Here is a 27939-nt window from a genome sequence, read left to right on the forward strand (position 1 = left end):
CAGCAGTAAGTGCAGTCCAGCTGTCAGGTAGCCAACTAAGGAAGCCTCGGAGGAGTCCGTCTTCGACTGTCGCCTCTCCTTGAGTTAAATGGCCTGGGCGTTGGGGTCGTAACGCCGCTTCTTCACATTTCTTGTATGGAGATAAGAAAACAGCAGTCAGTGTAATCCACAAACATTTCTGCAACATATTTAATGCAACGTGGACAGGCAACTGCACTCATCTCTGCAGCTTACAGTGCTGCTAATATCGCATTTTCAAAAAAAACAACAAACATTTGGAAGCAGCTATATTAAAAAAATACTATAACAAGCACTGTTACAGTATCAAAGTGAGGAGAGGCTTGTCCATGTTGACCAGTTCAGCCTCGACTGCAAACAGACAGAAGTACCTATGGTCACTGACCTTTAGGTGTCAATTTAAGATGAAGTAAAGGCTGCAGATTTTATGCTAGAGTAATATTATTCATACCTCTTGATCTGGTTCCCATGTTGCAAAGTAAGAAATGTTTTACAAAAAGAAATTGAAAAGTGCTGTAAATAAAATAAAGGGAAATTTTTTGCCTTCAGAAATTCCTTAAGTTTTTTTTTTTTTAAAGTTTAAAGTTGCTTTCAATCCAATCTGACTGGGATAGAGTTATTTTGCAAAGAGGGACTAAAAGAATTGTTGCTGTAATTGTAACAAAAGATAATTCTACAAAGTATTAACTCATCAGGATAGACAATAATTTTTTGCCACAATTTTTTCCAATTGTATTTGTTTTAAAAACATCTTACTGTTTCATCTTCAAGCGGTATGAATTCTTTTGCGATAAATTGTATTTTTAAGGCATCAAACACTGAATACATTAATTCCTAATCCCAGACTAGTAATCTCCACTTTTAAGTGCAAAATAAATAACCCATGCCGATTTCTGAGTATGAACTTCTTCTGTTTTGCCTTTTTTGCAGACAAGTGCTGACTGGATTGTGTCCTTGCAACATCAGCTGCCACAGGGAGGTGTGGGAGACTCATTACCAGTTTGGATGGGAAAGACATTGTTCCACTCAAAACGAAACCATCAAGGAGGAAGGAATTAACATAAAATATACTCTATGGAGGAGGGAGAGAGGAGACAACCACAAGAACAACGATGACAGCAACGGCAGCAGCAACAATAACTACTACCAAAGAACGGTGGGACAACACTCAGCACGACAACAGGAGTGATGCATAACCTCCCCGTACTGTGGCTTGCTGTGGGGCTTCTATCACCCTGTCATGCACCTTTTCCAATAGTAAGCCAGCTCAGGGTGGCACTATTGCTGTGCGTGGTTCATGCAGTGCAGTGCGCCGTGTCTGTACCAGGTCTGTGAAGCAGGCAGCAATGGCAGCTGGTGTGGTCGGGTCCGAGCCTTGCCATCCAGGTGGGTGTGGCCAGCCATGCCACAAAGGCTGCAGGCAACAAAAAGGTCCTGGCTTCTCTCTCTGTGCATTTCTCTGTGTCTGTGCTGTCGCTCTCACCACTCCGTTTAAAAGGCTCAGCCTCAAAACAGTGACGGGTCGGGAGAAAAATCATGGAAGTGATGAGAGGACGACAAAGTCGGGACCAGACTTGCTGTTTGGTTCAGCCTTTGTGCAATGAGCCGACCTCCTCCAAGTTAACAAGTCAACATGCAGAGAAAGTGTTTGGACTATTTATCTTTTTTTTTTCTCCCTTTGTTTGTTGCTCTGTTATGCTGAGAACCATGATGCTTTGCTATTTGGCATGCTTTCGTGGCTGCAGGATTAATACTTCTAATTTAGTTCTTCGGTCTGCTTGGATTAGAGTTTATAACACCCCTGTTGCTCGAGACAGCAGGTTAATCAGCTTCAAACTGGAGCTTAAAACCCATTTTCTTGCTACATCATTGAATTTCAGAGGGAAATTAAACCTTAAAAGTTGAAAGCACTGTTTCCCCTCACTGAACATGCATGTCAAGCACTGAGAATCTGCCCGTCCAATAAGTTTGAGGTTCTGCTACAAATGCACAAACCTCCTCGAGCCTTTTGCAATGAACTCAAATTCAGATGCATCATAAACAACATCCGCTGCACTTCAGTAAAGCACACGCTCTTTGCAAGTGCATCTTGGCGTAGAATGCTTTATTTTGCTTTTGGAACCATTTTCTGTAGCAGGAGCTCAAACCCTGGTGTCTAGAAGCAGCAGGGATGCTAGAGTTACAGCAGGAGAGGCATGCGGCGTGTTGCTTACTTAAAACCCCATCCAGTACCCCCCAGCACTATGGCAGCCACAAGGATGGCTCCGGCGATGGAGCCTATTATTAGATTGGTGGCACTAGGACCTGTGAAGGGTTATGGGGAAAAAGACATGAGTTTCTATACTCACTTCCTGGATTTGTAACATGTAACTAGACAATAAGGATTTCACATGGCATCAAAAACACACCAAGAGTGCTATTACAGGAAAATGATTGAATCTGAGGATGTATTTTGCATGCTTTTCAACCCCCTTTAGTGTGTAACGTAGTTTAATTGTACTGGTCCATCTCAATAAATTAGAATATAATGGAAAAGTTATTTTCTTCCAGTAATTCAGTTCAAAAACCTCAAACGGATATTAAACAGATGTTTTATACAATTATACATTTTAGGTGTTCATTTTTGACAAGTGATATGATTATGGCTTGCAGTTAATTTGAAATCCAAAATCTTGTTTCTGAGAAAATTTTAATATGACATAATATAATTCATTTAAAAATATATTTTAATAGAAAAATGTTTCTGGCTGTAAAATCGAGTAGACCTGCTGACTTGTCAATTACCAGGATATTTATTGGCAACATACAGTAATAATGGAAAATTTTGTGAAAGTAAAAAATAACTACAAACATGTGTGCAAGCAAAAGTGTTTATCACAGTCTTAATAGGATTATTAAGCAAGGGGTGCTTCAAAATTTATGGACTACAATTGCTTCCAAATATATTAATAGAGAGCTGAGTAGAAGGAAAACATGTGATAAAGACAAGTGAACCAATACAAGAATAACTGCATAAGGTACTTCTGAACTACAGAGGTCATGAGTGTCCTACAAAGCTGAAGAAGAAAAGGGAATTCGGCCAACTGAGCAAAAGTCCAAACTTTTGATTCTGCCTGCTTCTGTATGTTTTTGGGTCCTTTTCATTCACATATCATGACAATAATGATCATCAAATTTAATAGAAGTAAAAATGTTGATATACATATTTCTGTCTGGAATACAAGTATATATTGAGGTTCACCTTTTGAACTGAACTACTTTAATAGTTACACTTTTCAATAATATTTTAATTTGGGATGAAACAGGAATCAAGGCAACATCCTGGAAATGTTTACACTTATTTGTCGTCATTAGAGGTAATATTGTCTTTGGTTTGTTAAGGTTGTGAAGAAGACTTGACCCTGGGTATCCATCACTGAAGAAAGACTGACAGCTGATATATGAGAATATATGTGACCTGCAGTATGAGCAGTACAAAATGTTTTTTAAGAGGTCCCAGTCACCACACAGCCTCCACTAACTGGACAATTTCATCTAAGTGCCCCACATGCCCCAGAAAGGAGAGGATCACAGGAGCAACCACATAACAACTCAGAGTAAAAGAGAGAGGTTGGATGAGAAGAGGAGGGAGGGAGAATGAAGAGAGAGGCTTGTCATAATGGGGAACAACAGGAGAAGAGGAGGAGTGTAAGGGGAATCCATCGATCAATCACACAACACTGAAAACAACCAATCACATGACAACTAATATGGTCATCACCAACACACGAGGAAACACAAAGCCACCGGGACGCACACACGGGCTCAGGCCGGCTCACGAGACCGCCCGCACACTGAGGCACCACTATGAGGAGGAAGAGCTGTGAAAGGGTTAAAGATGCTTACTCTATTCCCCACCCTGTGCCTCCAAAAATCACCCCCAGGGCCAGAATGGTCCCTGCTACTGCCCCTATCAGCCTGTTAGTGGCCACGCTCACTGTGCAGAGGGAAAAGGAGCATTATTACCACCCTGTCAAAAACAAAATGCAACCTTCTGCTGCAGAGTCAAGGATGGAGCAATTCCCAACCTTCAAATTGTGGTCACAGTAGCCAGTATGAGGCTGAAATTTGCGTTGGGATTTCTATTCAGAATCAAAGCAAACTCTAGCTCAATATTACCGGCTAAATTTGGTGTTTTTACAACCCTAGTACATCCGTAATCCCTTTGAACCACCTCACATCTAAATGAAATCAAAAGATTTGCGATTAACGCCTATCATATGAAATGCATAAGACCTGTCCATACTAAATAAATACAGTGGAAACCAGACATTTACATGCATTGCATAAAAAGTCAAATAAGCTTATAGTCTCGCTGTTTTGCATTAGTGTCCTAAATAAACTTTTGTATTTAATTTGGCTGGATGATTAGTGTCATTGTACTTTGGGAAAATCCATCTGTGTCCAAGATTTAGCTTCCTAGCTGATGACCCCTTAGGCTGCATTGTTTTCAAGAGATGATCTTTCCTTGTGATGCCTTCTATTCTGGGAGGTGTACTACATCCTCCTGCTACAAAGCACCCACACAGTCAGTTACTTCACAGTTTGGATGTTATTCAGGCAACTTTTCCCTTTTTTCCTTCTAAAAGTAAAAATGGGCTTCAAAAAGTTGAAGAAATTTGATCCAGGGTGGATTTTCATACCGCAATCTTTTTTTATGTTGCTTTTGGATATATGGCTTCTGAATGGCCTTTCAGCTCATGTCAGTACAAGACTTGTTTCACTGTGGATAATGAGATTCTCTTATCATGTTCAGTTAGCATCTTCACAAGAACTTTTGCTTTTGTTCTGGGGTCGACTCACAGGTTTTACATAAAAATATGGTCAACTCTATGACAAAATTTACATTACGTACAAGTCTTTGAACAGATGAATGTAACACACTCAGGTCTCTGTAAACACTAACCAAGAATGAACCAGACATGTTGAGGTCCATAATTCTCTCCTTAATATCCGGCTTGTTTGATGAAAATAATAAAAAATTCTCAAAAAATAATCTCTATTTTATTCTTGCATTTATCAAATAGAAATAAATTTGGTCAGTTTATACATCGCATGTTAATATCTGGTTTCATCTGATAATAACTTCACGCGAACTTTGTCTACAATATTTTTTTTTAGATGGCAGAGACTGACAGAGGGAGAAACCGACCCTTGGTTTCTTCGGTTGTAGTGATATCGGTCTCTTTGGGTGGGTCAGGCATGCTGCAGTCTGTCCCTGCCCATGTGGCGTCACATGTGCATGTGGCTTCATTGTTGCACACCTGTTTGGAGCAGACAGAAATTAATGAAGCAGTGAGGAAGGAAAAGCTGGAGCTTTTTTTTTTTTTTTAAATCGGCTTATGCATCAGGTCTATTTTGGGAAACGTCTTCCTTAGGAACTGTGCCCAGCAGCCATTTATTGTGTGCCGTGTCATCAAAACACAGAAAAAGAGAAACAAGGAAATAATACTCAGGTTCACCTTTCAAGTTGTTTTACATACAAAGCATATGCATTACATTCTGTACAACTGCATATTTAGCAAACTTATAGAACTTATTTAAACAATAAAACAAGTGTAAAAATGTAAAGGTGCCAGAAGTCATGAGCCGTGCTCCTACAATTACTTCAGTCGCTTAACATTTAATATTCTGAAGCATAGGATATTAAACAAACTTATCAGAACAAACTGAGAAGTGCCTTGGGGTGATACTGAATTTATGCAGATATGACTAATTTGGTCTTTTATATTTGTAATTAATGTGAATATATATATTTTTTCAATATGAACTGGTACATCCTTTGAACCAGGTTTTGTAATGGTATGTGGATTTTTGTCTTTTTTATTATTCATCAATTAATCTCCTTATAGCTCTCCATGTTTGTATTTTCAAGGTTTTGTGTTAAAATTTTATTGGTGTAGTTTCATTTTTGTATCATGTAACTTCAAAGTAGTCTTGCTAAGACTTCAGCAAATTATTAGCATCACAATTTATCAACTTTAAAAAAAATCTACTTTTACATATTCTGTCATATTCCTACAGTTTACGCTCTTCTATTGAGAAGCAAGAGAAGGAGCTGGAGTGACCAGAGGTGACTCCAACTACATTTAGCACATCTGTTGTTGTGCCCAGATGGTCAGCTGGTTGAATACTATATCTTCTTTACACAAGAAAAAAAATAAAAATAACACTTGGAAATATTTCACATTTCAAAAATTACTCATTAAAATAAGTGTTTTCATTTAAGCTGTTTTGCAAATAAGTTTTACTCAAATTTATCATGTGAATAATCATATTGGCCAATGTTTGTTCTCAAATTTGTAAGTCAACTCAGGTTTTCAAACTCTGGGTATGTTTCTCTGACTCTGTTCTTCATCTTGCTGAAGGTCCCATGGTGACACTTTAGAGGTTTTGTAGACTTCTTCTGGCATCCTGCTGTCTTTTCTCAGAGTGAACTTCACTATGACGAAGTTCCATCTGTGTCTCTGTGTCTTGCCTTTGAATCTCCTCCATTTGTAGACTATTTCCCATATAGTAAAAGGGTTGATGTCAATGTATTTTCAGAGCTCTTTAAACCTCTTACCAGATTCATGAGCGTGTAAAACCTTATTTTTAAGCAATAATAAATGTGTGTGTGTGTGTGTGTGTGGGCGTGTGTGTGTGTGGGGGTGTGTGTGTGCGTGTGTGGGCGTGTGTGTGTGTGTCAGTAAAACTGTCTTTTTCTCATGTCTGCCTGGACAAAGCTGTCATATTTCAAGCAGGTTTCACATGAGACCAAAGTCTGAGAGCATTTATTGTGTCGTTCCACTAACCTTGTAACAAAATAATTTATTTCTCCAGTTAATTATAAAAATAACAATAACTGGATTCATTGAGACTCACCCCATGGGCAGAGCACACCTGTCCATTAGGCCCGATGGGGCAGGTGCTCATGTTGAGTGACTGGATGGGCAGACACTTATGGTCAAGGCACATCATTGACGGCCCACAGGGAGTCCCATCCTCCACGTAGCCTAAATCGGTGTCATCGTCCAAAAGGACGTGGGCACCACTGATAGGACGAGGTGAAAATGGAGGAAAAATAGAACCAAATATTGTCAGAAAATTCTCCCTATAAACCTTGGTCGTGGTGTTAAACAGGGCTATAACAAATCAAAAGTGTTTACGTGCACTGTATCACGTTGCCTTGGTGGTTGAAGGAGGTGGGAGTGATGTCTCCTTTCATCATTCCAATGCGCGGTGTTCGCCCCACATTGGTACACAGAAGATAACCACAGAACACATCACTGTAACAGAAAAGCAGACATCTTTTTTTTTTTTTTTTAAGTTTTATTGCCTCTAGTGGCCTTTATTTGAGAGTGATCAGGCAGGAAAGTGGGTAATGAGAGAGGGTTCATGGGTTGTGACACTGCAGCACCCAGAGAAGCACAGCTCTTTAACCTGAATGACCTAAAGATCAGGTGACTCACCACTGAGTTACCTCACTCCTCATCTGACGCACCAATTTCCTAGCACCACATCCCACCAGAAAACGTCTGGTGGTGGAGTGTGGTTCAGCGAAATTGGTAAGTTCTAAGTCCAGATTGTGCTGCTGAGCACCTACAAACTTTGTTTGTAAAGAGTCTAGGAAGATGCCATTAACATCTCAACCTTTCTCTTTATTGGATCAAATCAAACCACTATGAACTCCAAAGTGTAAAATATGATCAAACACAACCTCATAAAAAAAAAAAAACACTACAGCATTTTTTAGATGAAGGCACATTAAACAAAAAATACCTAGACTAAAGCCGGTTTTGATTAGTTTGGTACATAAAGTTTAGGTAGAATAGTACAGTGCAATCCTGGCTTTAAAATGCACCATTTGCTACTGAACCTTTTTCCTCCACTTAACTGTCCATCAATATGGTTGAATACGAAGCCATATAGATGGCCAGCCACTTTGGCAGTAGTTTTGTGGGTCAAATGCTTGCTGTCTGAAGAAGTAAAGATTTGTTTTTTCATTTGAATAAAGTAATAATGATCAAAATGAAAAGAAATATGCTATTTGAAAATATTACTAGAAATGTAATAAATCTATAAAATATATAAATTACACTTTTTGAATCGACTTATTATAACAAAATTAATTTTCAATTATAATAAAATGCACTGTTCAATTCTGACTTGAAAAGCACAGTTCCTCAACAAAGAGAGTTGTTTGATGCCCCCTTTTGGGGAATTGTAAAATAAGCAGAAATTTAATTTATAGCTGAGAAGCTGAAGAATGTCTTCATTTGTAACTCACTGCTTGCTACACTGGATCCATCGGTCTCCGTCTTTTCCGCAGTTGCCCTTTTCTGTCCCCTCTGTGTTCAGCTTCTCGTAGCAGAACTTCTCTGAACTTCCAGCCTCTGAAAGAAAGAGGCAACATAACAAACGACCATAATCTCTTTTGTGGATCCCCACAAGCTTAATCTAGAATCAACGCAATCTCACTTGATCCCCAGATGTATTTGCACTGGTTTTCTCTGGTCTTGCATTCTCCAGTGTAGCAGCGACCCTACAACATAAAAAGAGGTAAATTAACGTTTTTATGTGGCTGTTCTTGCTTCATAATCAGACGAAAGCCTTCTTCTCATACCTGGTTGACTTGACACATGTAACCATCTTGTTTATGCAGGTTGGGGGGACACTAAAAGGTCATAAACAGAGCACAGCTTCTTAGTAATCCTCCTCATCGCATTAAAAAAAAATAATGTAAAACAAAAAAACAAAAGTGTTGCAAAAATAGAAAACACCTGTCCAGAGTCTCCAGTGCAGGTCTCTGAAATGTCGCAGTCATTCACAGCATAGCGACAGCTGTAACCACGTGGGTAAAACTGGTAAGAAATGCAGAAAAGCATTAAGGTTGGTTTGTTATCCCAAACGAACCCCAAACATTCTGTGTTTTATAACCAAACTCATACCAGACAAGTGACGTTGCAGCAAGGCCCATCGCTGCAGTGCGCTCCATTAGCAAGTGAACACTTCTTGCAGCAGCCCTTGTGGCAGTCCTCAAGATAAAAAAAAAGGTTTGACCCATCATAGCAAATCAGATTACAGCAAAAATGTAGAACAAAGCAAGAGAAAAATAAACCTACTGATCTCAGTCCACAGTCACACTCCTCTCCAACTTCTACATATCCGTTTCCACAATGTGCCACCTCAAACAGCTGCCAAAGCAAGAAGAGACAGCATGAGGCAAGCATGGCAGCCAGGACAGGTAAGGAAAGGGGAAGAAGTATGTGTGCACCAAACCTTTGTTGGTCTGTTAAATAGACATGAGCCTCCACCTTTCAAAAGAAACTCCCTGTAGTCAGAGATGCTGCATTTGGAGAACCTCTGTGGATGTTGGACCCTGCAGCCGGAGAAAACATCAATTTCATGTTAAACAACAGCAATGCCAGAGATCTTTAAGCTCTCTGGCTTTCCTTCAGAGACATTTTTAATGTCCACTTACATCAGAATGATGTCCTATAATTTATTCATGTGTTTTTAGACCTAAACCATTCAGTGGCACCTCTTGTGGATTTTCCATATTGTTCGCTTGCACTGTATTAATAGCTGAGGCTGCATCCAACTCCCACCTTCTCCTTGGAGACTACACAATGTAAGAAGAAACTATAGAAACTTTATATCAGAAAAAAGGCAGAAATAAAAATTTCCCTGGCAGTACTTCAAGGAAACACTTTGAACTACTTCCTTGTGGGAAAATCAAAAGAAAACAACAAATCTGGTTTATGCTTGGGAACAATTTCCAGAGGTCTGAAGGAGCCAGGTTCATCTGTTCAATTGTGTACCCAAGAACTGCCTCAGTTAGATATGAGCCAACAATCTGTGGATGCAAGATGTTTTCCAAGGTTGTCCTTTAAAGCTCTGTAGACATGCACAGCAAGTTGAAAACTAAAAAGTGAAAATCCTTACATTGCTAAACTCTTGATCACTGTACCACTGCGAGCGCATAAATAAAGCATCTGCTATGGTTTCATCCTGATCTCTCTCTCTCTTGTATGTATATATATATGTGAATGTTGACATTACCCAGTGTCCTCCATTATGCAGCCGCTCCACGAGTTTACACACCCACACTCTTCTGCAAGACAAGAGCACAAAAAACAAACACACATTTACTGGGGGATCTGGATATCTGAGGCAAGTCACACTTTCTAAACTTGTTTGTTTTCATCATTTTACTCACAGCATATTTTTAAGTTATCAGTGTTGGACTTGTCAGGCCCTGTGTGACCCTTTGGCCTCAAGCGCCTGGAGTGAAAGCGTCTTATGCCAGGCGACTATTGAATCATCTATCAGAATTTTTCATGTCAAAAGCTTCTACATAAAGGAACAGCTTTTTCACAAAGCTCGTCAACCATATTTCAGGCCAAATTTATTATTATTATTAAATAAATAATAGTCCTGATTTGAGCTTTTCAACTGAAGCAAAACAGCCTGAAATGAGAGAGAAAGGACATGAAGAGCCCTAAGAGGGACTAAAACTGATGTAATAGGACTACTTTTTTAAAAGTGGAAGTTGATACTGAAAGTCTTTTCGGAAGAGGAGAAAACATCTGCACAAGCTTAGACACAACTGCTCTCCTTCTTATCTGGCCTTGGCCAAGAGAACAAAGAATCTATACTGCTATCACCAACTGAAATACCCCAGTTATCTATAGGCTGTTGTTTTCTAAGCACTTTAAATGCTAGAAAAAAGTCTGGTCTTTCAAGTAAGGTAGCGGTGGGTAAACCAAATGTGTTTCATGTATACTTCTCTTGGCTGCAGGGTCCCACTGGACACCCAGGTTTTGTGCCAGACTCTGAGACAGAGACACGAACATGGACGAGGTGGTGCCGTACTGTGGAGACAGCAGCAAGTACATCAGCATGTTTGTAGATACATAAGTACATACTGTATATGTGAAGCAGAAGAAAACTGATGCAGCATTTCTTAAAATGTTTCACAAAAAATCTGAAAAAAAATGTAGCCTGCATTTGTATTTAGCCGCTGTATTTTACTCTGATGCCACTAAATAAAATTCAGAATAGTCAATTGCTTCTAAGTAGGAGGGGGAGTTGGTGCCCCTGTAAGTGAGAGGACAATGGAAGTGCAGAAAGTCTGGCAGTAATAGCTGTCCAATATTGTTTGCAAAGCCACAGTCTTCAAGTGGTCAAGTGGTGTCATTTAAATATATAAAGCTCTGTCAGCATCATAGGTATTTATTCGTCATGCACTCCACATATCTGCCCAGCGTGGCAGGAAAAAAAACCCGTAAAAGGTCCTGTTTCCAGTTTGCCATAAGCAACATGTGTAAGAATGTGTTATGTCAGATGAGATCAAATCTGCACATTTTGACTGACATCCAATTATTGTATGTGGAGGAAAACTAGCATTGCACATCCCTCTGAGCACACAATGACCTTAGCATCATCTTGTGGCGACAGGGGAGCTGGACCAAGTTAAAACATACACCCAAAACTACAACGGATATGTTTAGAGCAAAATATATTCATGAGCTGTAATGGCCATGCTTCATTCTCCTTCTGCTTCACCATAATGCACCACTTTATGTAAGCTCATTAAGTAGAATCCCCATAAAATACAAAAATATTTGTGGTCGGAATTTATTTCATTGGGTATGTAATTTCGGCTGTGGCTATATCACAGTAAATCTGACCTCATTGACCCCCACTCCACGGCTCACAGAGCACATGCCACCAAAGTATGCGGCGCTGCTTCTCCTGTAGTGGAAGGTCACATTTCTGCAAGAGGGACAGAAACAAAAAAATAAATAAAAGATGAGCATCAAGCCAAAGATAAAACGATTTAACGACATGTGAATAAACAAGGAGTTCTGTTTTGGGGCAGATAACTATTTATAAAGCATAAAGCTTAATAGAAATTAGAATAAATAAAGAAAAATCAGTTCGCTTCTCTCTGGTATTACAAAGAACTTACGAGAGGAGCTGCACAGAGTCAGCGTGCAGCTTGATGCTCTGCTGGCGATATTTGGAGAAATCTCGCAGCATTTCCAGCGGCTTCACACCTATGGGGATCTGATCCTTGTCTGTCCAGATCTCCAAAGCAACAAGCACCACACGCGTGTGCAGCTGGTCTTTGAAGATCTGTCATTGAAGTGTGCCATGAATGGAAGCAACAAAAAAAAAAAACACAGAGAGATAGAGAGAGCAACAGGGGGGATAAGAGAAAGCAGCACAGGAAGGAGAAACCACAGCAGGGGTGAGTGTGGATTTAGAACACTTAGAGCAGGGGAGAAATTGTTGAAAATAAAGCACAATCCTTTTGGTGACTGCTCTAAATATTGTGCAATGCATTCATGAAAGGGTAGTTACAAAGTGCACTTACGCCATCAACAAGATTCACCACTGATTTCGCAAAATTTTTCGTGTGCTGCTTGTTTTTGTGTCTTTTATACTGCGGAGACAGAAAAAGGACACATGATGGTTCAGTTCCAGTGTGACTTCATGATGCACACACGTTTTCAGAGGCAAAGCTCCCTCTCGTGGGGAACAAAGAGGCAGGCCTGAAATATTAATGAAGGGATGCAGGGCATTTCCTGACATTTAATCCTTTTCAACATTTCCTGTCTCAGGTCGCTAAGGATTGCTGCTTTGTTCCAAGAATGTAAAATGTCAGAGAAATAGGGAAGAATCTTATTTATTAAAGCTATTATTTATTTCAGCAGCCTGCATGTACTTCCTAAGTGCATTACTTTTAATTTGTTTTAATTGAAATGCTTCTGGCGTTGTACTCTTACAGCTTCTCACAACAAGAGGATTTTTGTCCTTTTCTTTCTCATTTGTCAATGGAAGTCTGTGCTTTAAATGTGAAACTCCAATGCTGACAACTGTTCATTTGTTTCAATGTTGCATGTTTATTTTTCTAAAAATTTAATTTCAAGATCCAGAAACTTAGTTTTGGCAAGAACTTGCACCATGTAACTCTGCAGAAAAAAAATTAATTGATATTTTAACCCTAATATTTTTAAATCTGCTCTAAATAAACATGTAATTTATTTTAATTTGTCCACAACTGCATATATTCCCATTGGTGTTATAAGTTAAATATTCAAAATTGCATAAAAGAGACACCTTTAAAATAACATTAAGCAGATCTTTGGGTGCTATGCTAGACTTGAATTTGCCATTGAAATCTGAACTAGAATCTGGAGATGATAACGTAGCCAAGTTGAGGTGTGGTTTGAGTTACAAGCCATAAAACCATATAGATTTACCAATTGTAGAGATGCTAAGTACTTAAGGACCATTAGTAATACAAGCCAATACAGGGCAGCCATATTGAATCTGACCTCGAGAGACTCTGGTACAAATTGAATACACCATTAGTTCATCTTACAGTGGCCTACTTTTCAAGGCTCGTCAACAACGACTGCTGAACAATGTGTGTGAAAAAACACAATCTGCAACAGGCAGTTCAAAACTTTTAAGATTAAATCCTAGTTACATTCTCCTTCTTGATCAGGTTTGCCAACAATAAAAAGTAGTCTGATAAATCACTGCGGTGGAGGAACACAATGTGACTGTTGCGATTTATGCAATTAGGTTATTGGTTAGATTATTGTTTAATTTGCAAAAACCTAATTGTCTCTTACAATTATTGCTAATACAGTGGACTTTACTCCACCTATTTATGGTTCAATAACTGCATCTACACAAGGGTGATAGACAGTGCTAAAACCTTCCTCCTAGCTCTGATTGGTTGTGTGTGACTGGGAGCGGTGCATTTCTGTAGATGGCAGTAATACCACTGGGAAGAGATGGAGGAGCTAAATTTTTTCACAAATTATCTCATACCATGCTGTCAGGACATAGTAATAGTTTTAACAAATATGCTAAAACCATATTTTTTTTATATAAAAGTTGCATAATGCTGTAGAGAGTGTCTTCGGAATAAAAATTCAGTGAATTTGAGTGGGGAGGTAGTCTGTTATGTCTCCAAGCTACTGCACTCATATTACATTTCTCTAGACCTTCATCACCGTATAAATCAGCATAAAATCTTCACCTAATAAACTCGAATGGCAGCTGGGCTAGTTGTTAACGCTACTTTCTCATTTTAAGCTTTTTTTAGATATTTCTCCATGACAGTCATGGAAATAATACAGTTATTATACTCAAGTCTGACCACAGCTGAAAAGAAAAGGTTCTGAAAATAATCACGTAGGCTAATTAATTCCATACATACATACATACATACACTGAAACAGTTTAAGTTGAACATTGCATTGTTTTTATGTAAGTATGAAAGATACTGCATTTATGAGAGCCCACAAACACACTCACCCACACACACAAAAAGGGGAACTGTAACCTCAAATCTAAGCATGCAAAATGTCACAACAGAGCTTCCGAGTAGGACAAAAGGAATTAAGTCAGTTTATGCCTTAGCTTTACATAAAACCAAACTTGTGACTTCTACTGCATAGTAGAAGCTTAGGAACAAAAAATAAAAAAAATAATAAGGCAAAGAATGGAATTTACACAACTGCCTCCAGTAAAACCACATACCATACTGTGGTCACTAACAATCATGATTTCCAAATACTTCATCTCCTCAAAGACGCTACGAGGCATCTGCGAAACAAAACAAACAATTACAAGGCAATTGAAAACATATAATTTGAGGTGGTGCACCGCATGTTTAATTGTGCACAGACTAATCTAAATTCATTGTTGTAAACACAAGGGAAGGTGATCTAAAAGTGTACCATGAGTTCAGAGAGACTCACTGCTCGTTTTTTTCTGCTCCTCAGCCAGGATAACTCATTTAGCTCAGAGAAGAGATCTTCCTCCCCATCCTCGTACACTGCAAACACACACAGGCAAACAGTGACAACTCAACATAAACATGTGAAATATTTACCACCATGTAGGCTCAAGTTGTGTATTCAGGCCAGCTGGGATGGGCTTTTATTGGGGTACTTTCCTAGAACAAAACTAAGTAATTTCTCATCTTCCCCAGTGTGCTAAGTAACAACGAGTCAGTGTGGAGGGTGTGGTGTTGGTCATGGGTGGAGGAGTGATGGACAAGCTTATGTAAGGTGATAAATGACAACATTACCCTGTTCTTCTGAACTGAGGCTGGATAGAATTGAGGCTGCTCTCTTTATTTTGTGAGGCCTTGCAGCTGTATCCTGCAGGATAGAAGAAAACATCATGATAGGGATTCAGACAGGCAGGAAGATGAGTTTCTTCAAAGTTATTGCAAAAATAAACGTGGAAAGCAGATTACAGCAGAACAGTGTGGGAAGTCAACAACAGGAAAAAAACTGAAATAGGGGAATTTTTCACAGGAAACAATCGAGGAAATTGCCAGATGTCTTAGATTAAACATGATTACAGTGACTAATAGAAATGCTTGGATGTAGGGAAACATCATCTTTTATTTTTGTGCATAACATGCTGCTTACAGGATTATTGCATTTCTGTTTATTTATCCATTTATTTGTTGATTCTCTTGCAGGAGTGACCCAAAATTTTAGAGGCCCTATTCGGAATTGGATTTGGGGGCCTATCTCCAATGTCAACAATATTTCTTTAAAAATGTCCAGCATTAATTGCATCTGTGTTTAGCTAACACTGGGATTTCATAATTTACTAGTGAAGAAACAATAAAGTCAAAAATAATTGAAGAATGTGTTTTTCTTCACTCCAAACTTCCTCTCATTTGACATAATTTTTTTTAACGTAGCTAATTATACATAATAATAAATTCTCTCAACGTCTTAAGTTATGAATGTGGATTTTGCTCTCAAGTATTGAACATTTTTCTCCATGAAATTACAATTACATTGCTCAAGTGAAACTAAATTCAAATATTTAAAATTTGCTAATAATATATTTTTTTTAAATTAAGAAAATTTGAAAATGAGTTTTCTCCGCATTATTTTAACCACAAATTAAAAGTTTTGTATTTAACTCTATGGGAGACATCAAGAAGTCTTGTGGGCATAGAGCCCATAGACAGCAGATTAGTTTCTTCCAATCCAAATAAAGCCTTTGTGGAACTGTTTCCAACAATGAAACAGATTCAAAACTACATACTGTCACACTGTTTACTGTATTGCAATTTCCAACTTAGGTGCTGAAAGATGCTATTAAACAGTTTACAACTACAAATCACTGATAAGAGGTATGTGTGAGATCTCTGACATATTGTAGGACTTCTCTGCAAATGCAATAACTTACAATTAAGTGAGCCTGGTGTAAGGGCTCAATTAGATATGCATGGACTCCATCGTCAAACATCCCGCTGCCGGGGCAGACAGAGAGAATGGAAAAAGGTAAAAGAGAGAGGCCAGTCGATAATGAGGAGAGAGCAGAGTGCATTGAGCTGTATGAGGTATTCTTAGCACACAACTTTGCTGTTCACTTACTGCAACCCGTTGCAGGTAGATAAGGCCACATGGGAGTTGCTGCTCCCCCTCACCTGGCCGTGGTAGTAGCAGTGTTCCCCGCCCTAGGGAGAAAAACAGTACAAATGCATCACCAAAATAAAGCAGCTTCACTATAAGATCCCTCTAATGTTCACGCAGGCCTAAAAGTGTAACAGATTGTGCTGCAGATGTCAGTTTGGCCTCCTTGCGGTGCATTCCTGCAGGGAGTCTCAATCTGTGCTCGTTAAGGCGTAAATTTAATACTCTGTAAGGCATCTCCCGGCTCTGCTTGAGACTCAGCTGTTCAGAAACTCTCCTCCTTTCCTGAATATCTTTCTTTCAGCAGCTATTTTCTTACCTTCTCTCACACTTTATCTATCTCTCAGCCTGCACTGATACTGCAGAGTGCTTTTTCCTTCCCCCGTCATGTGACCAAAGCTCCAGCAGGAGGTTGCAGGGAAGTGAAACCCTGCTGATTCAGCCCAAGTATGCCCAGCCCAGCTCTGTGCCTGAATCAGCAGCAGCAGAAACCAAGCTCAGAATCAATCCATCCATCCATCCATCCATCCATCCATCCATCCATCCATCCATCCATCCATCCATCCATCCATCCATCCATCCATCCATCCATCCATCCATCCATCCATCCATCCATCCATCCATCCATCCATCCATCCATCCATCCATCCATCCATCCATCCATCCATCCATCCATCTATCTATCTATCTATCTATCTATCTATCTATCTATCTATCTATCTATCTATCTATCTATCTATCTATCTATCTCATCATTGCCCTCTGATCTGTAAAAACAAAAAAAAAGAAAAGAAAACTTAAAATAGCAGAACAGAGAGAGTGCCAGAGGAAGAAGATGATTACCTTCGAGAGGACGGGTTTTCCATTTTCGTAGTGGATCTCAACGTAATCAGAAGACAACAGGTCACTGTTAAAATGAATGAATTAGTAAATAGGATCAGCCATAATGTTTGAAATGGGGTTCTGTTAAAAGTTTAGAAGCAGTGCCGATCTCTAAAGCAAAATACGAGTGCCTTGGCGTCTTCATTTTACAGTTTCTTTTCAGTCACTTTGGTTCATCTCTTGGAAAAGAATTGATATCACATGTTCATTCATCAATCATCAAAAAAATCTGTTTCTGTGAACAAGTTGCAAATGCGTTTATACATTCACGCAAGTATTTATGAACAGTTCTCTACATTTCTTCTACATTTTTAATTGCTTGTCTGTCTTGAATTGGTAAAATTGCTCCCAGGTGAATCCTGAGTTTCTCTATTGAAGGTAAATGTGTTAGGCATTAGATCAACCAATGATCACGCAGTTTTATATCTCAATGAACCTTAAACTGAAAGGTATATAGTGTAAATGGCAAGGGCAAAACATGATGTCAAATTTCTGACAATGGAAGGTCAACAGCATGTGCAGTTTTCGTTAAGCAGATTGTTATATGTTCCTATTTGTAATTTTGTTTTATTTCTTTCCATTCTGCAGTGTTGTCTTTTCTTTTCTGTATCACCATGACATGGTCTGCCAACAAATTACAGTAAAAGCATAAATGTGAATCTTGTCTAGTCTCCTGCCATTGATCTCCCACAATTACAATTTACAATACTTTAGCCATAGTTTACAACAGAACATCCCTCCAGTGAACACTATTTTATAAACATTTAAAGTGTTGCCATCTTTGTTTTTGATGACCGCTTACAACAAATTGTATGATTATTTACGCAGGACACAGAGGTTGGAGGCAGTGCTGACTTTAAATATTTCTAATAAAGTGGTGGACGATGGAAGAAGTCCACTTTGATCGTGGCCCCTCTTTTATTAGCCGTTAGCTTTCAGCCTGCAGGTCCAGCTAATGGATCAGAAGATGATGATCATTTACATTCAATATTGGGTTCAAAACCGGGTAACTAGCTAACAGAAAAGCTATGTAAAAATCAACAAAATAAGATGTAGTTGAGCTGCTATCATTTTCTTTTTGCACTGCTTATACTCATATTAGACAGTTACTCTGACCAGAATCATTTTGCGTATGTCATTCTCAATTTGTGTTTTAGACAGGAAGATCATTGGTGCAGCACCCTCTCCAACCTCCATTTCCTGTGTATATAATCAACCTCTTTTTTGTTTAGAAGTTCCCCAAATAATCTTTTTTAAAACAACTGCTTTTAGCGGGTTTTTTTTTTTTTAGACATTAAGGTTGTTTCAAGACAGGTGGAGTTTAGCTTCATCCTCTAAGTCCAGCTAATCTGAATTCATACCAAAAGGCAAGACCTTTTTTAGAGAGCCTCACTGAAAATATCCCAACATGTCCTTTATGTCAGGAGAATGTGACTCAGTCCCAGTAGAAAAACGTGTTTTCTGTTTTCTCTGACTCACATTTTGTGGCTGCTTTGCTTGGCATCTTGCTTGCGCAAGAGGCTACTCAAACATTCCCAGTTGAAAAGAGTGAAGGGGTATGATTCATGATTTAACTCTGCCCCACTCAACCCAAGCAAAAAATTTTAAAAATAAAAACAGAACAGTGAAAACAATTATATACAACTGTATCCAACAGTTTATAGAGACAGAACAGAAACCAGTAAAAAAAAAATGAACGCTGCAAACAAGCCCTGATGTGATAAATGATCACCAGGCTCCAGTTTTCACCTTGAACACAACAGTCCTGCTGTCAGTTGCTGCTGTCTGAGTCAGCATCCCTCACCGTTACACACACACAATCTGTTAGCTGACTTCAAAAGACTGCAGAATCTGCCATAACTGCACTTTTTTTTCCTTTTTCCTCTTTCCTCCTGGATTTAACCTTGCAAATCAACAACATCTCCCACCCCCTCTCTGTGGACATGTGTGCATGAAAAAAAAAGAAAAGCTCTTACATGTTCGAGTGAGGCTAAGAAGCATGTGAGCAGAAGCTGCACCTTTTATGTAGAGAAAAGTCAGGGCAGGAGCAGCATCTCTGAGGTATTCCTCAGTGAAGGGGCTATTTTTAGCTCAGTAGATGAAGCAGGACGAGGTGAGTGGGCCATGCCACGGTGTCTTGGTGTTTGCATGTTGGAGTGTGAGTGCAGGGCGTGAAGAGACTGAGCAAATCAACATGGGCACCTTGAGGAGCATGTCTGCTTGACTTGTGCAAAAAGGATACAAACAGGGAGTCCTGCTTGGAGGTCCCTCAGCGAGCAGACAGAATGCTACACTGCAGCAGCAGGGAAAAGCCAGAGAGAAAGGTCCAGGAAACTACAGGAGGTTCTCATGTCTGGCGCCCGATCAAATCAAGCCCCGCTGCAGCACATAATGCTCCCATGCTGTTTATGCAACGCTGCAATCTGTCCCCTAATGAAGGAGACGCTCTAAGGAAAGGTCACAGACACTCAAATACTCCACATCCGCAGACCCTAAAACCCTCGAGGTAAACAGGATCCTGATCCTCTAAAACGAGTCAGTTTGAATTAAATTCCCCCTAGCTTTCATTCCCAGTTACACTAAGAGATGAACAGAGAAACCAGCAAACAGCAGCACTTTGCAGATCCAGCTATATTTAGCGCAGCACCGGTGCAGCTACAACACAAGGCAAAGACTTCAAACCGCTGCTCTCACACCAAAAAAAAAAGGCCATCTCATTGATAACCAACATGCAAACAGATGGCAATCAAGGTCACACAGCTCTCTGTTTGATTCCTTAACATTGAACAATATTCAATGTACAAATTAAGTGCAAATTAAGTTCATTAGGTTGTAATTTCACAGTGATTTTTCTGTAAGACATACAAGCTGTGTTTATACTCATTGTCAGTGTTTGACCTTCAAAAATACAAAGTCAGGCAGATTTCTAAAACTGCTGCCAAAAACCGCTGAATTCTGCACTTTGTAATTTTATCCCGGCACTTTACTGTTACTAGCTAGAGTTTTCTGTAAAATCAGCTAAATTCATTTTGGATACAGCTTGTCACCTACAGAACAATGTGTTATATGTTATTTCATTTATTTTTGCTGTAAATTGATAAGATACCACCTGTACACATACAAAAAACACATCCATCAAATCAGAAAAGGCGTCAGTTCTTTGAAGTAGGTTCGTTCAAAATTTTTCTAATGTTTACAATCTCCACATTTAAGGTCGGGACGCCAAGAGGCTCAGTGGTAGAACCTCTGGTTTGATTCCCATCTGGCCATTTGCTGCTGAACTTCCCTGGCTTTCTGTCTAGCTACTGTTAAATTCATGCCACTAGTGCCATTAAAAGAATCCTCATTCAAATAGCAAGTTTTCTTTGCTTGTATTCCTATTTAAAGGTTCATTCCTTCCAGTTAGCCCCATCATTCATGCATCTGCAGAAAAGCCTAATCTACTGCTTTCATTCAAGCCAACCCCCCAGGAAAGTAAATCAGAAAGTACCTCATTGCTCCATGGTCCTAAAGAGAGAAGACAGATTAACTAAAGTTTCATGAGTTCAGACTACATTCGCTTACAAGTTATGGAAAACCCTGTAAGTATTTAAGGTGATTTTTTTTGACAGGGGGCATTGGGGATGAATTTTTAAAAGAAGTTTTCTTCATTTCTGAAAAGGAAATTCCCACTTGCTTTTACCCAGCTTACTTTTAAGAAGAAAAAAAAGCAAATGTTGCTGTTTACTCCAAAATCTTTTCAAGATGTTCTGTCTTTGATGTCAAGATTATGAAACAATGCTATCATTTATCATATTAAAAAAATCATTACATTATTTCTCAAAAAAAAGGGCAATGTGGTGCGCATTCAGTTCAGTTCATACCATGTCTAATTCAAAAATGTGAAAAAGATTTTGAAATAAAAAAAATGTTACCAGAATGAATTTTTTTTTTTTTTTTATCATTCCACATTGTAGAAAAGCAATTTCACACATTTTTTTTAAACTGCTGTAGCTTTTTATTGTTAATAAATAGATTTAGGTTGGGATGGATTAAATATTTAACATCTGAATAATTTATGCTTAGTAATAATTTATGGAATTGTTTTGGTTCTGTCGTTTCCTGGATATACTTTACCTTTAACCCCTCTTAGTTTGTTTATGCTGAATAAAGGTCCCTTTTGTAACAGCCGTAATTGTGTAGTGTCTCTTTAAGATACTCTAGTATTGCTAATGATGTCACAAGTATGCGCCACGGCTTCTCTGTAGAGAGCGTGGGAGAAACGTGCTAGACGGACATGTTAGCTCCCTAACTTTTCAGTAATGTTACGGGTTGTTTGGACGCTGCTCAATTTTCATGTCTGATAATATAGCAGCCGTTCAACCGGGCTTTGTAAGGTTGGTGAAGAGCATATTTATTAAAGGACAACACTGAGGAATTCCCAGTACCAGTGTGGTTGTGAGTTTTTGACCGTCTTGACGAATCTGCCGCCTCCTCTCCTCCCTTAAACACAACCCAAGCGATACAAATGGCGCCCGAACATTTTATCTTGGACCTCAGAATGCAGTATCTTCTACCAGCTGATGATTGAAACGTTGAGGAGGTACTTTGCAAAATAGTGGATGTCCGCCATACCTTGTGGGAACGAACCAGGCTAGCTTAGACGCAGACGACGGAGCGTTTCCATGGCAACGAGCGGAGTCTTCAACGCTGTTTTCGGTGTATAATAAGGCCCCCTATTAAAACCCTTCGCCGTGACAACTGCGCTGCCTGGCCGTGAGACGGATTATGCGTTATAATTTCTGAATGTGCATGTATGCAGAGTGCAGTGAAGCGGAAAACCCCTCATCTGCTGAACGATCTTTCGGAACTTTCTCACTGGGCTCCGCTCTGTACCGGATCAGAGCTGCAAGACAAATTCATCTGAGAAGATACGAACTGAAGCCGGGGCGCATACTTGTGACGTCATTAGCAATACTACAGTATCTTAAAGAGACACTGCACAATTACGGCTGTTACACTTTCCTTCCTTCCGTTGTCTCTCTCTCCGTCTTCCATTATTTTTTCTTTACTTCCTTCTTCTCTTGCTTTCTTTCTTCGTTTCTTTCTTCCTCTTTCTTAATAATGTGATAGTGACTTTTTATATTAGTAAAACAGGCACACTTTTGTCTGGCATATTTGCTAAAAGACTATATTTTACATCAGAACAAATGACTTAAACTCCATTAAGATATGAAAGCAAGTGAAACCTTTAGACGAGCTTTTTGGAAGGAATCCGTGACATAAAGCTGTTTAAACAATGCAAGGATGGCAAACCACAAAACCATTGTCTCTTTGCTAATTTCAGTGCATAACTATAAAGATGTCTCCATCTGCAGACTGGCAGCTGAGCAAAAATGATTTGTAACCATTAAGAACCAGCAGGCTGATGTTTTAAATTACATCATCCCTGACTGCAGTATCAGAAACTAATGCGCCATTAATCAATCTATTAATGCTATTATATGATATATAATACATGCAATTTGCTCTTAACTACTGATTAAAATCAATATTGTTTTCTTGTTTGCTCCAGCTAGAAAACTCTATTGTTTGTTCCTAAAAAAAATAAAGAAACCAAAAAGTCCATAATCTTTTTGTTAAGTTTGCTTTCATTTTATTTTAGTTCAACATTTCCTAGAAAACATGTTACCAGGCAGACCTAGCTATTTTCTTTCTAACGTCTTTGCCGTTTCAATTGTATTTTGCATGTCATTTGAAGATTAGATAGTAGCATTAATGTGGCTGCATTTTTAACTCCAGCACCGATAGCAATATAGACTTTCTGCACTCTTATGCGACTCTTAAATGCCATTTCAGCAAAGTCTGAACAGCTAAAAACATTTTGAATAATTAAAGACTTTTTTATGTTTCACCTAATGTGTCTTCCGTAAAAGAGGTCACAGTGGTTCTGCTGGGTCATTCTACCTCTGCATTGGCCCTGCATTGTAAAACATTTCAGCCACATTTAGTTGTGTCAGCTAACATCAACCTTTTAAGTCAAAGAAACAATGCAGATTTTGATTTTGAACTTTCTTGGACTCAAGTTATATCAATGAACATTAAACAAACACTGAGTACTCATTATGTTGGAGTAATTTTTTTTTTATTTGAATTTAAAATGTAAAATGCTTCCTGTAATATTTTTTTCCTAGATTTTCAATTGCTTTGGTCATGTTGCTTGATCACAATGTATTGTATCGGTCTCTGTTGAATTGTCTTGACGTCCACAACATTAAAGTATAATTTAATTGTATGTCTTAACATGCAAAATGCTTGAACAAGTTATTATAACGTCAAGCATTTTTCTATACATTTCCGTTAGATTTTTTTCCCAATAGCGTCCTGAACTGGTAAATTGCTGCCGAGTTTCTCCAAAAAACGTATGAAGCATTAGATCAACCAGTTTCTGAAGTAGCTCAAATGTACATCTCGTGAACTATGAATTGGCAAATATATAGTGTGTATAGCCAGAAAACAACACAATGTTACATTTCTGATAATGAAAGGACATGGACAAGGTCAACAGTTAGAGAGAGGAAGAGGAGTGAGGAGGCAAAACAAAGGAAGAGGCAGAAGCAGCCGAGGACATCCACCAGTTTCCATCGCTCCAACATCATCAAGATATGATTTGCGACCCACAATAGCATGGGCGTAGGTTTGGGTATGGACGGTCGTGACATGTCACGACCAATATTCAAGGGATATAAAATAGTCCCGACCAATTTTTGCCATATAAATAAAAAAAAAACGTATTTTTTAACAAAAACAAAATAAATAAACGAAAATCTACATTGATTACTTTAATATTTCAATATACTACGCAGTGGTAGCATTCATTTTAAATGCTGGTGAGTTGGTGAGTAAGTTGTAAGGTCCCACCAAAACTTACACCAAACCTACGCCCTTGCACAATAGGATGCTGATGGAGTTCCTCTAGTTATTCCTTAACTCCATTGAGGATTTTTTTTAAGCATGGATATGAAAAGTAATTCCTCAATCACTGCATGTAAAGTTTTGTATTGTTTCTTTTCCTATTTCTAATTCTATTTTTGCTTCTTTTTTTTCTTTGTTTCCTGTGGAGCTGTGTATTCCTTTCTGTATGACAATGACGCGGTCTTTCAACAAATTACAGAAAAATCCTAAATGTGAATTATGCCTCAATCATAGTTTGCACTACTTGTCATCTAAACTTTGGCAATAGTTTACAGTAGAACATGACAAGAGTCACTGCTATATTGACAAAATGACTAATCAATTTGACTGTCTCATCCAAACATGATAAAACATGGACTTGTCATTCTGAGGCACTAACATGTTTACTGACATATTTAATTTTGAGAGATGAACTAAGACTTTTGAGAAGGAAATTGGATTTTGCAGGTAACCCATGCTATTTTACTGTACAAATTGATTTGAGAAATGCACCAAAGTGACTGTAATAAAATGCATGCAGCTATTTTGTTCATGCAAATTGTATCAAGATTTTAAATTCTGTAAATAGAAAGTAAATAGTTATTTTAACTTAATCATGTGAATGAAACTATAGTAATATATATATATATGTGTACTTGTTTAGCATGGTGAAGAGTATCTATGTGAAATAATTACTTGGCTTATATTACAGTGCTAAGCTAAAACAAGTCACAATTCAAGATTAGTGAGCTATCAACTAACTTAAAAAACAATGTTTAGACAACTTGTCTCTTATTTTATTTTATTTTAGTGTTAAATCAACTAAATGAACTTTAGTTTCTGAGTTAAAACAAAAACAATTTCCCTGTTGACTTTATTTGCTTTTTAAAGGCAGTATGTGAACTTTATTTTCAAATTAAAACACCTTCAAATGTTTTACAGTGTGGAGGCTGAAGCTTAGAGTAAGTATGAGATGGGGCACAAACAAAACTGACTTCCATGTTCTGAAAACAGCTCCAGATCAAAAACTGGCAGAGGTTTATGAGAAAGTTACTTTTGTAACCTTTAAATTGTCTTTACATTTGCACTGAGTGATTACACAGTAAATGGAGGAAGCAACACCAGTGATCTTTTTTTGTAAAACGCATACTGAGAACACAACATGTAACGGGTTTCCAATCAAGCTGTCTGACATTTAAGTAAAAAGCCAAAACATCATAAAGGTTTAGGTGAAAAGTGCAACACTGATACTGTCTTAATTTTCCACTGGCTAATTACTCTAACTTTCATGTTTCATTCTTCAAACATGTTTCACTCAGGAAGATTATTGGTGGTGCACTGCCTTCTTCTACTTCCACTTCCCATATCGCTGACTTCTGTGTAAATAAACACCCAAGAAAAATTTATATTGTTGAAAAAGTCCATAAAATAGTGTTAGAGTAAACTATTAGGATATTTTTGCTGTTGGACATGTTTAAAGTCTAACAAGGTGTTGGCCTGTCTCATAATGGCCCTTAGCGTCAGGTTCCAGGACCAACAAATTGGGACATAAGCTAAATGAAGAAACCAAGAAGATTATTTACGGCAGTTATTTTAGTAATTTATGATAACAAACTAAAATATTTTCTATCCATGGAAGATACTGTATTTGCTACATTATCAGGTCTGAAGCAGCTGTACTTTCACAAGAAATTACTCTTTACTTAGCTGCTCTCTAATTTAAACAGCTGCCATGTTACTTTGCTAAGATTACATTTTTGGAAATGGCAGTGTTTTGACAAGCTGATCATGAGTCGACCAGGATAATTTCCTAACTATGGGACCCTGACCAGAGTAAATAATAATTGCCCATGCAATTGCTCAAGAGTATGGGCACAAAATGGTTTGTTCACAGTTATGAAATTGAAGCAGGAAGGAATGAAACTGCAACTATATATGGGTCATATAGATAGGGAGATTTTATTGCTTTCATCCTATCCCGGAATCTCAGATAAATTGCTGCATTCTGATGGGCTGAAGGAGGAACTTGGCCAGTGCCCCATTAATGCCAGAACCACAATGTGTGAAATTTGGGTTCAATTTGGCAATGGGCCCAGTCGACCTGGAGCTGATGTGGCATCCTTTGATTACACATAAGGGAACAATTACTGATAATAACTTCAAAGAAGTTCACTCAAAAAGACTGAGCTATTATTGTTAGAAGTGAGATCACTCCTAGCAATAATCACAGCTTATTGTAGAGAGATAAAAAAAAGAATAAAAGAAGTTGCATGTGCTTACTTGTTCAACGTTAGATCCAGAACAAATCTGGAACCGAATGCCTCTAACTGGAAACTGGCCTGGGCGAGGTGGACTGTCTGGAGATGACACAAAAATGTTAAAGTTGTACATAAAAAAAAAAAAAAAAAGTCGATTTCAACACCCAAAGCAAATTAAATATGTTCATTCAAGACAATTCAGTTTCATGCCACAAAAGTTTATTGCACCCAGGGGGAAGTAAGACATTATAGGAGCTCTGATTATGCACTTTTCTGTTATACTCAGGTTCTCATTGGTTTTTCCAACACAAGCCCAACTCAGAGTGAGCTTACCTGGTCAGCCGTGGCCTGGTTCTTGGCATGGGTGTTGAGGTCATGGTGGGTGCTCTCAGAGTCTTCATTCAGGTAGTAGATCAGCCGTGAGGGGTAGGTGATGGCATGCTCTGCTGCATGGTGTGTTGTGTTGTCTGTGGCAGGTGCTGCAGTCGCCTGTTGCTTCAGCAGTGCTGACACTGCGTCCCTCTCAACCTTGTCCTCTACTCCTTGGGAAGCTGGATTTTAAAAGAAATAACACATCTGACTTATCTAAAGCACAAAGCTGCCGTTCTCTGAGGAAAGCATGACATTGTTCGTGGAAAAGCTCAGCTCCATCACATTTTCAGTTAAATGTGGTGATTTCAAACAGAAACAAAATTGCTTCATGCTTGACTGCTTTTAATGGGCTTGTAACCAAATGAAAAGGTTTATCCAAAACGAGTCTCAAATTGATTTCCTGTGACTGTTATTTCTTATGTGGGAAACGAATTTAATAGAGCTGGACGCTTTTTAGTGTCGGAACAAAAGATGCTGTTGTCATGCTGTTTTTCATGCACCATCACGTTGGAGACGCCGCATATTAAACAGAATAATTTCCCGTGATTTGTTTTAGGGAGATGAACGAGCACGGCGCACGATTAAGCGCATTTTTTTTCTAAACATTTAAAATATATGTACATCTCATCAAAGGAGTTGAGTGTTAAAAATCAAATAAATAAATAATAAAAATATCTATCTTCTTTTTAAAACAACAGCGAGCTGTTGCAATACGCACCGGATGAAGCCAGGGATGGATGGAGCCAAGGCGAGAGGACGCAGACGAGCGAAGTGGCGAGAAATATCAAATGCATGATTCATATTTGATTGCTGAAATAACCCAATATCATCATCACAACGACGCTGTTAATCGCTGGGGGCCCATCATCGTGGCGCGGGAGGGGACAGGCCGTGTGGAGGGGGGGTCTTTCTTCATGGATCCATCCAGGAGACACCGGGCTCTGCTGCTGCAGTAGTGGCTGAGGAGGATGAACAAGGGGAGG

The 27939-nt window shown here is 38.7% G+C and overlaps 1 protein-coding gene across 6 annotated transcripts; it reads right to left on the bottom strand.

The window, feature by feature from the left end:
• On the bottom strand, positions 1 to 27939 carry adam23 (ADAM metallopeptidase domain 23). 6 transcript variants are annotated; one of them, XM_023336839.1, is made up of 26 exons: positions 27675 to 27939; positions 26918 to 27135; positions 26607 to 26683; positions 17355 to 17418; positions 16473 to 16555; positions 16285 to 16348; positions 15158 to 15230; positions 14805 to 14902; positions 14605 to 14670; positions 12422 to 12490; positions 12014 to 12180; positions 11733 to 11817; positions 10826 to 10913; positions 10102 to 10153; positions 9319 to 9418; positions 9162 to 9233; positions 8988 to 9074; positions 8820 to 8900; positions 8663 to 8713; positions 8518 to 8581; positions 8327 to 8432; positions 7206 to 7325; positions 6922 to 7090; positions 5210 to 5321; positions 3904 to 3994; positions 1 to 130 (listed from the first exon to the last, which is right to left on the bottom strand). In XM_023336839.1, the coding sequence occupies exons 1-26, from the start codon at positions 27748 to 27750 to the stop codon at positions 85 to 87; spliced, it is 2379 nt and encodes a 792-aa protein (XP_023192607.1). In that variant the 5' UTR covers positions 27751 to 27939; the 3' UTR covers positions 1 to 84. The 6 variants fall into 6 exon arrangements, with proteins under 6 accessions (XP_023192607.1, XP_005797688.1, XP_005797689.1 ...); XM_005797631.2 differs by lacking the exon at positions 3904 to 3994 and adding an exon at positions 2232 to 2322 and having other exon boundaries at positions 14826 to 14902; positions 27675 to 27938; XM_005797632.2 differs by having other exon boundaries at positions 14826 to 14902; positions 27675 to 27938.

Source organism: Xiphophorus maculatus, chromosome 7 (genome assembly GCF_002775205.1).
Source record: "Xiphophorus maculatus strain JP 163 A chromosome 7, X_maculatus-5.0-male, whole genome shotgun sequence".
Classification (NCBI taxonomy): Eukaryota; Metazoa; Chordata; class Actinopteri; order Cyprinodontiformes; family Poeciliidae; genus Xiphophorus; species Xiphophorus maculatus.

Coding starts and splice junctions, on each gene's coding strand:
- adam23 (XM_023336839.1), bottom strand. CDS start 27,750: ATGCATTTGATATTTCTCGCCACTTCGCTCGTCTGCGTCCTCTCGCCT. Junction 16,349..16,472: donor TCTACCTGCAACGGGTTGCA/GTAAGTGAACAG, acceptor CTGCCCCGGCAG/CGGGATGTTTGACGATGGAG. Junction 5,322..6,921: donor AGGTGTGCTCTGCCCATGGG/GTGAGTCTCAAT, acceptor TGCTCCAAACAG/GTGTGCAACAATGAAGCCAC.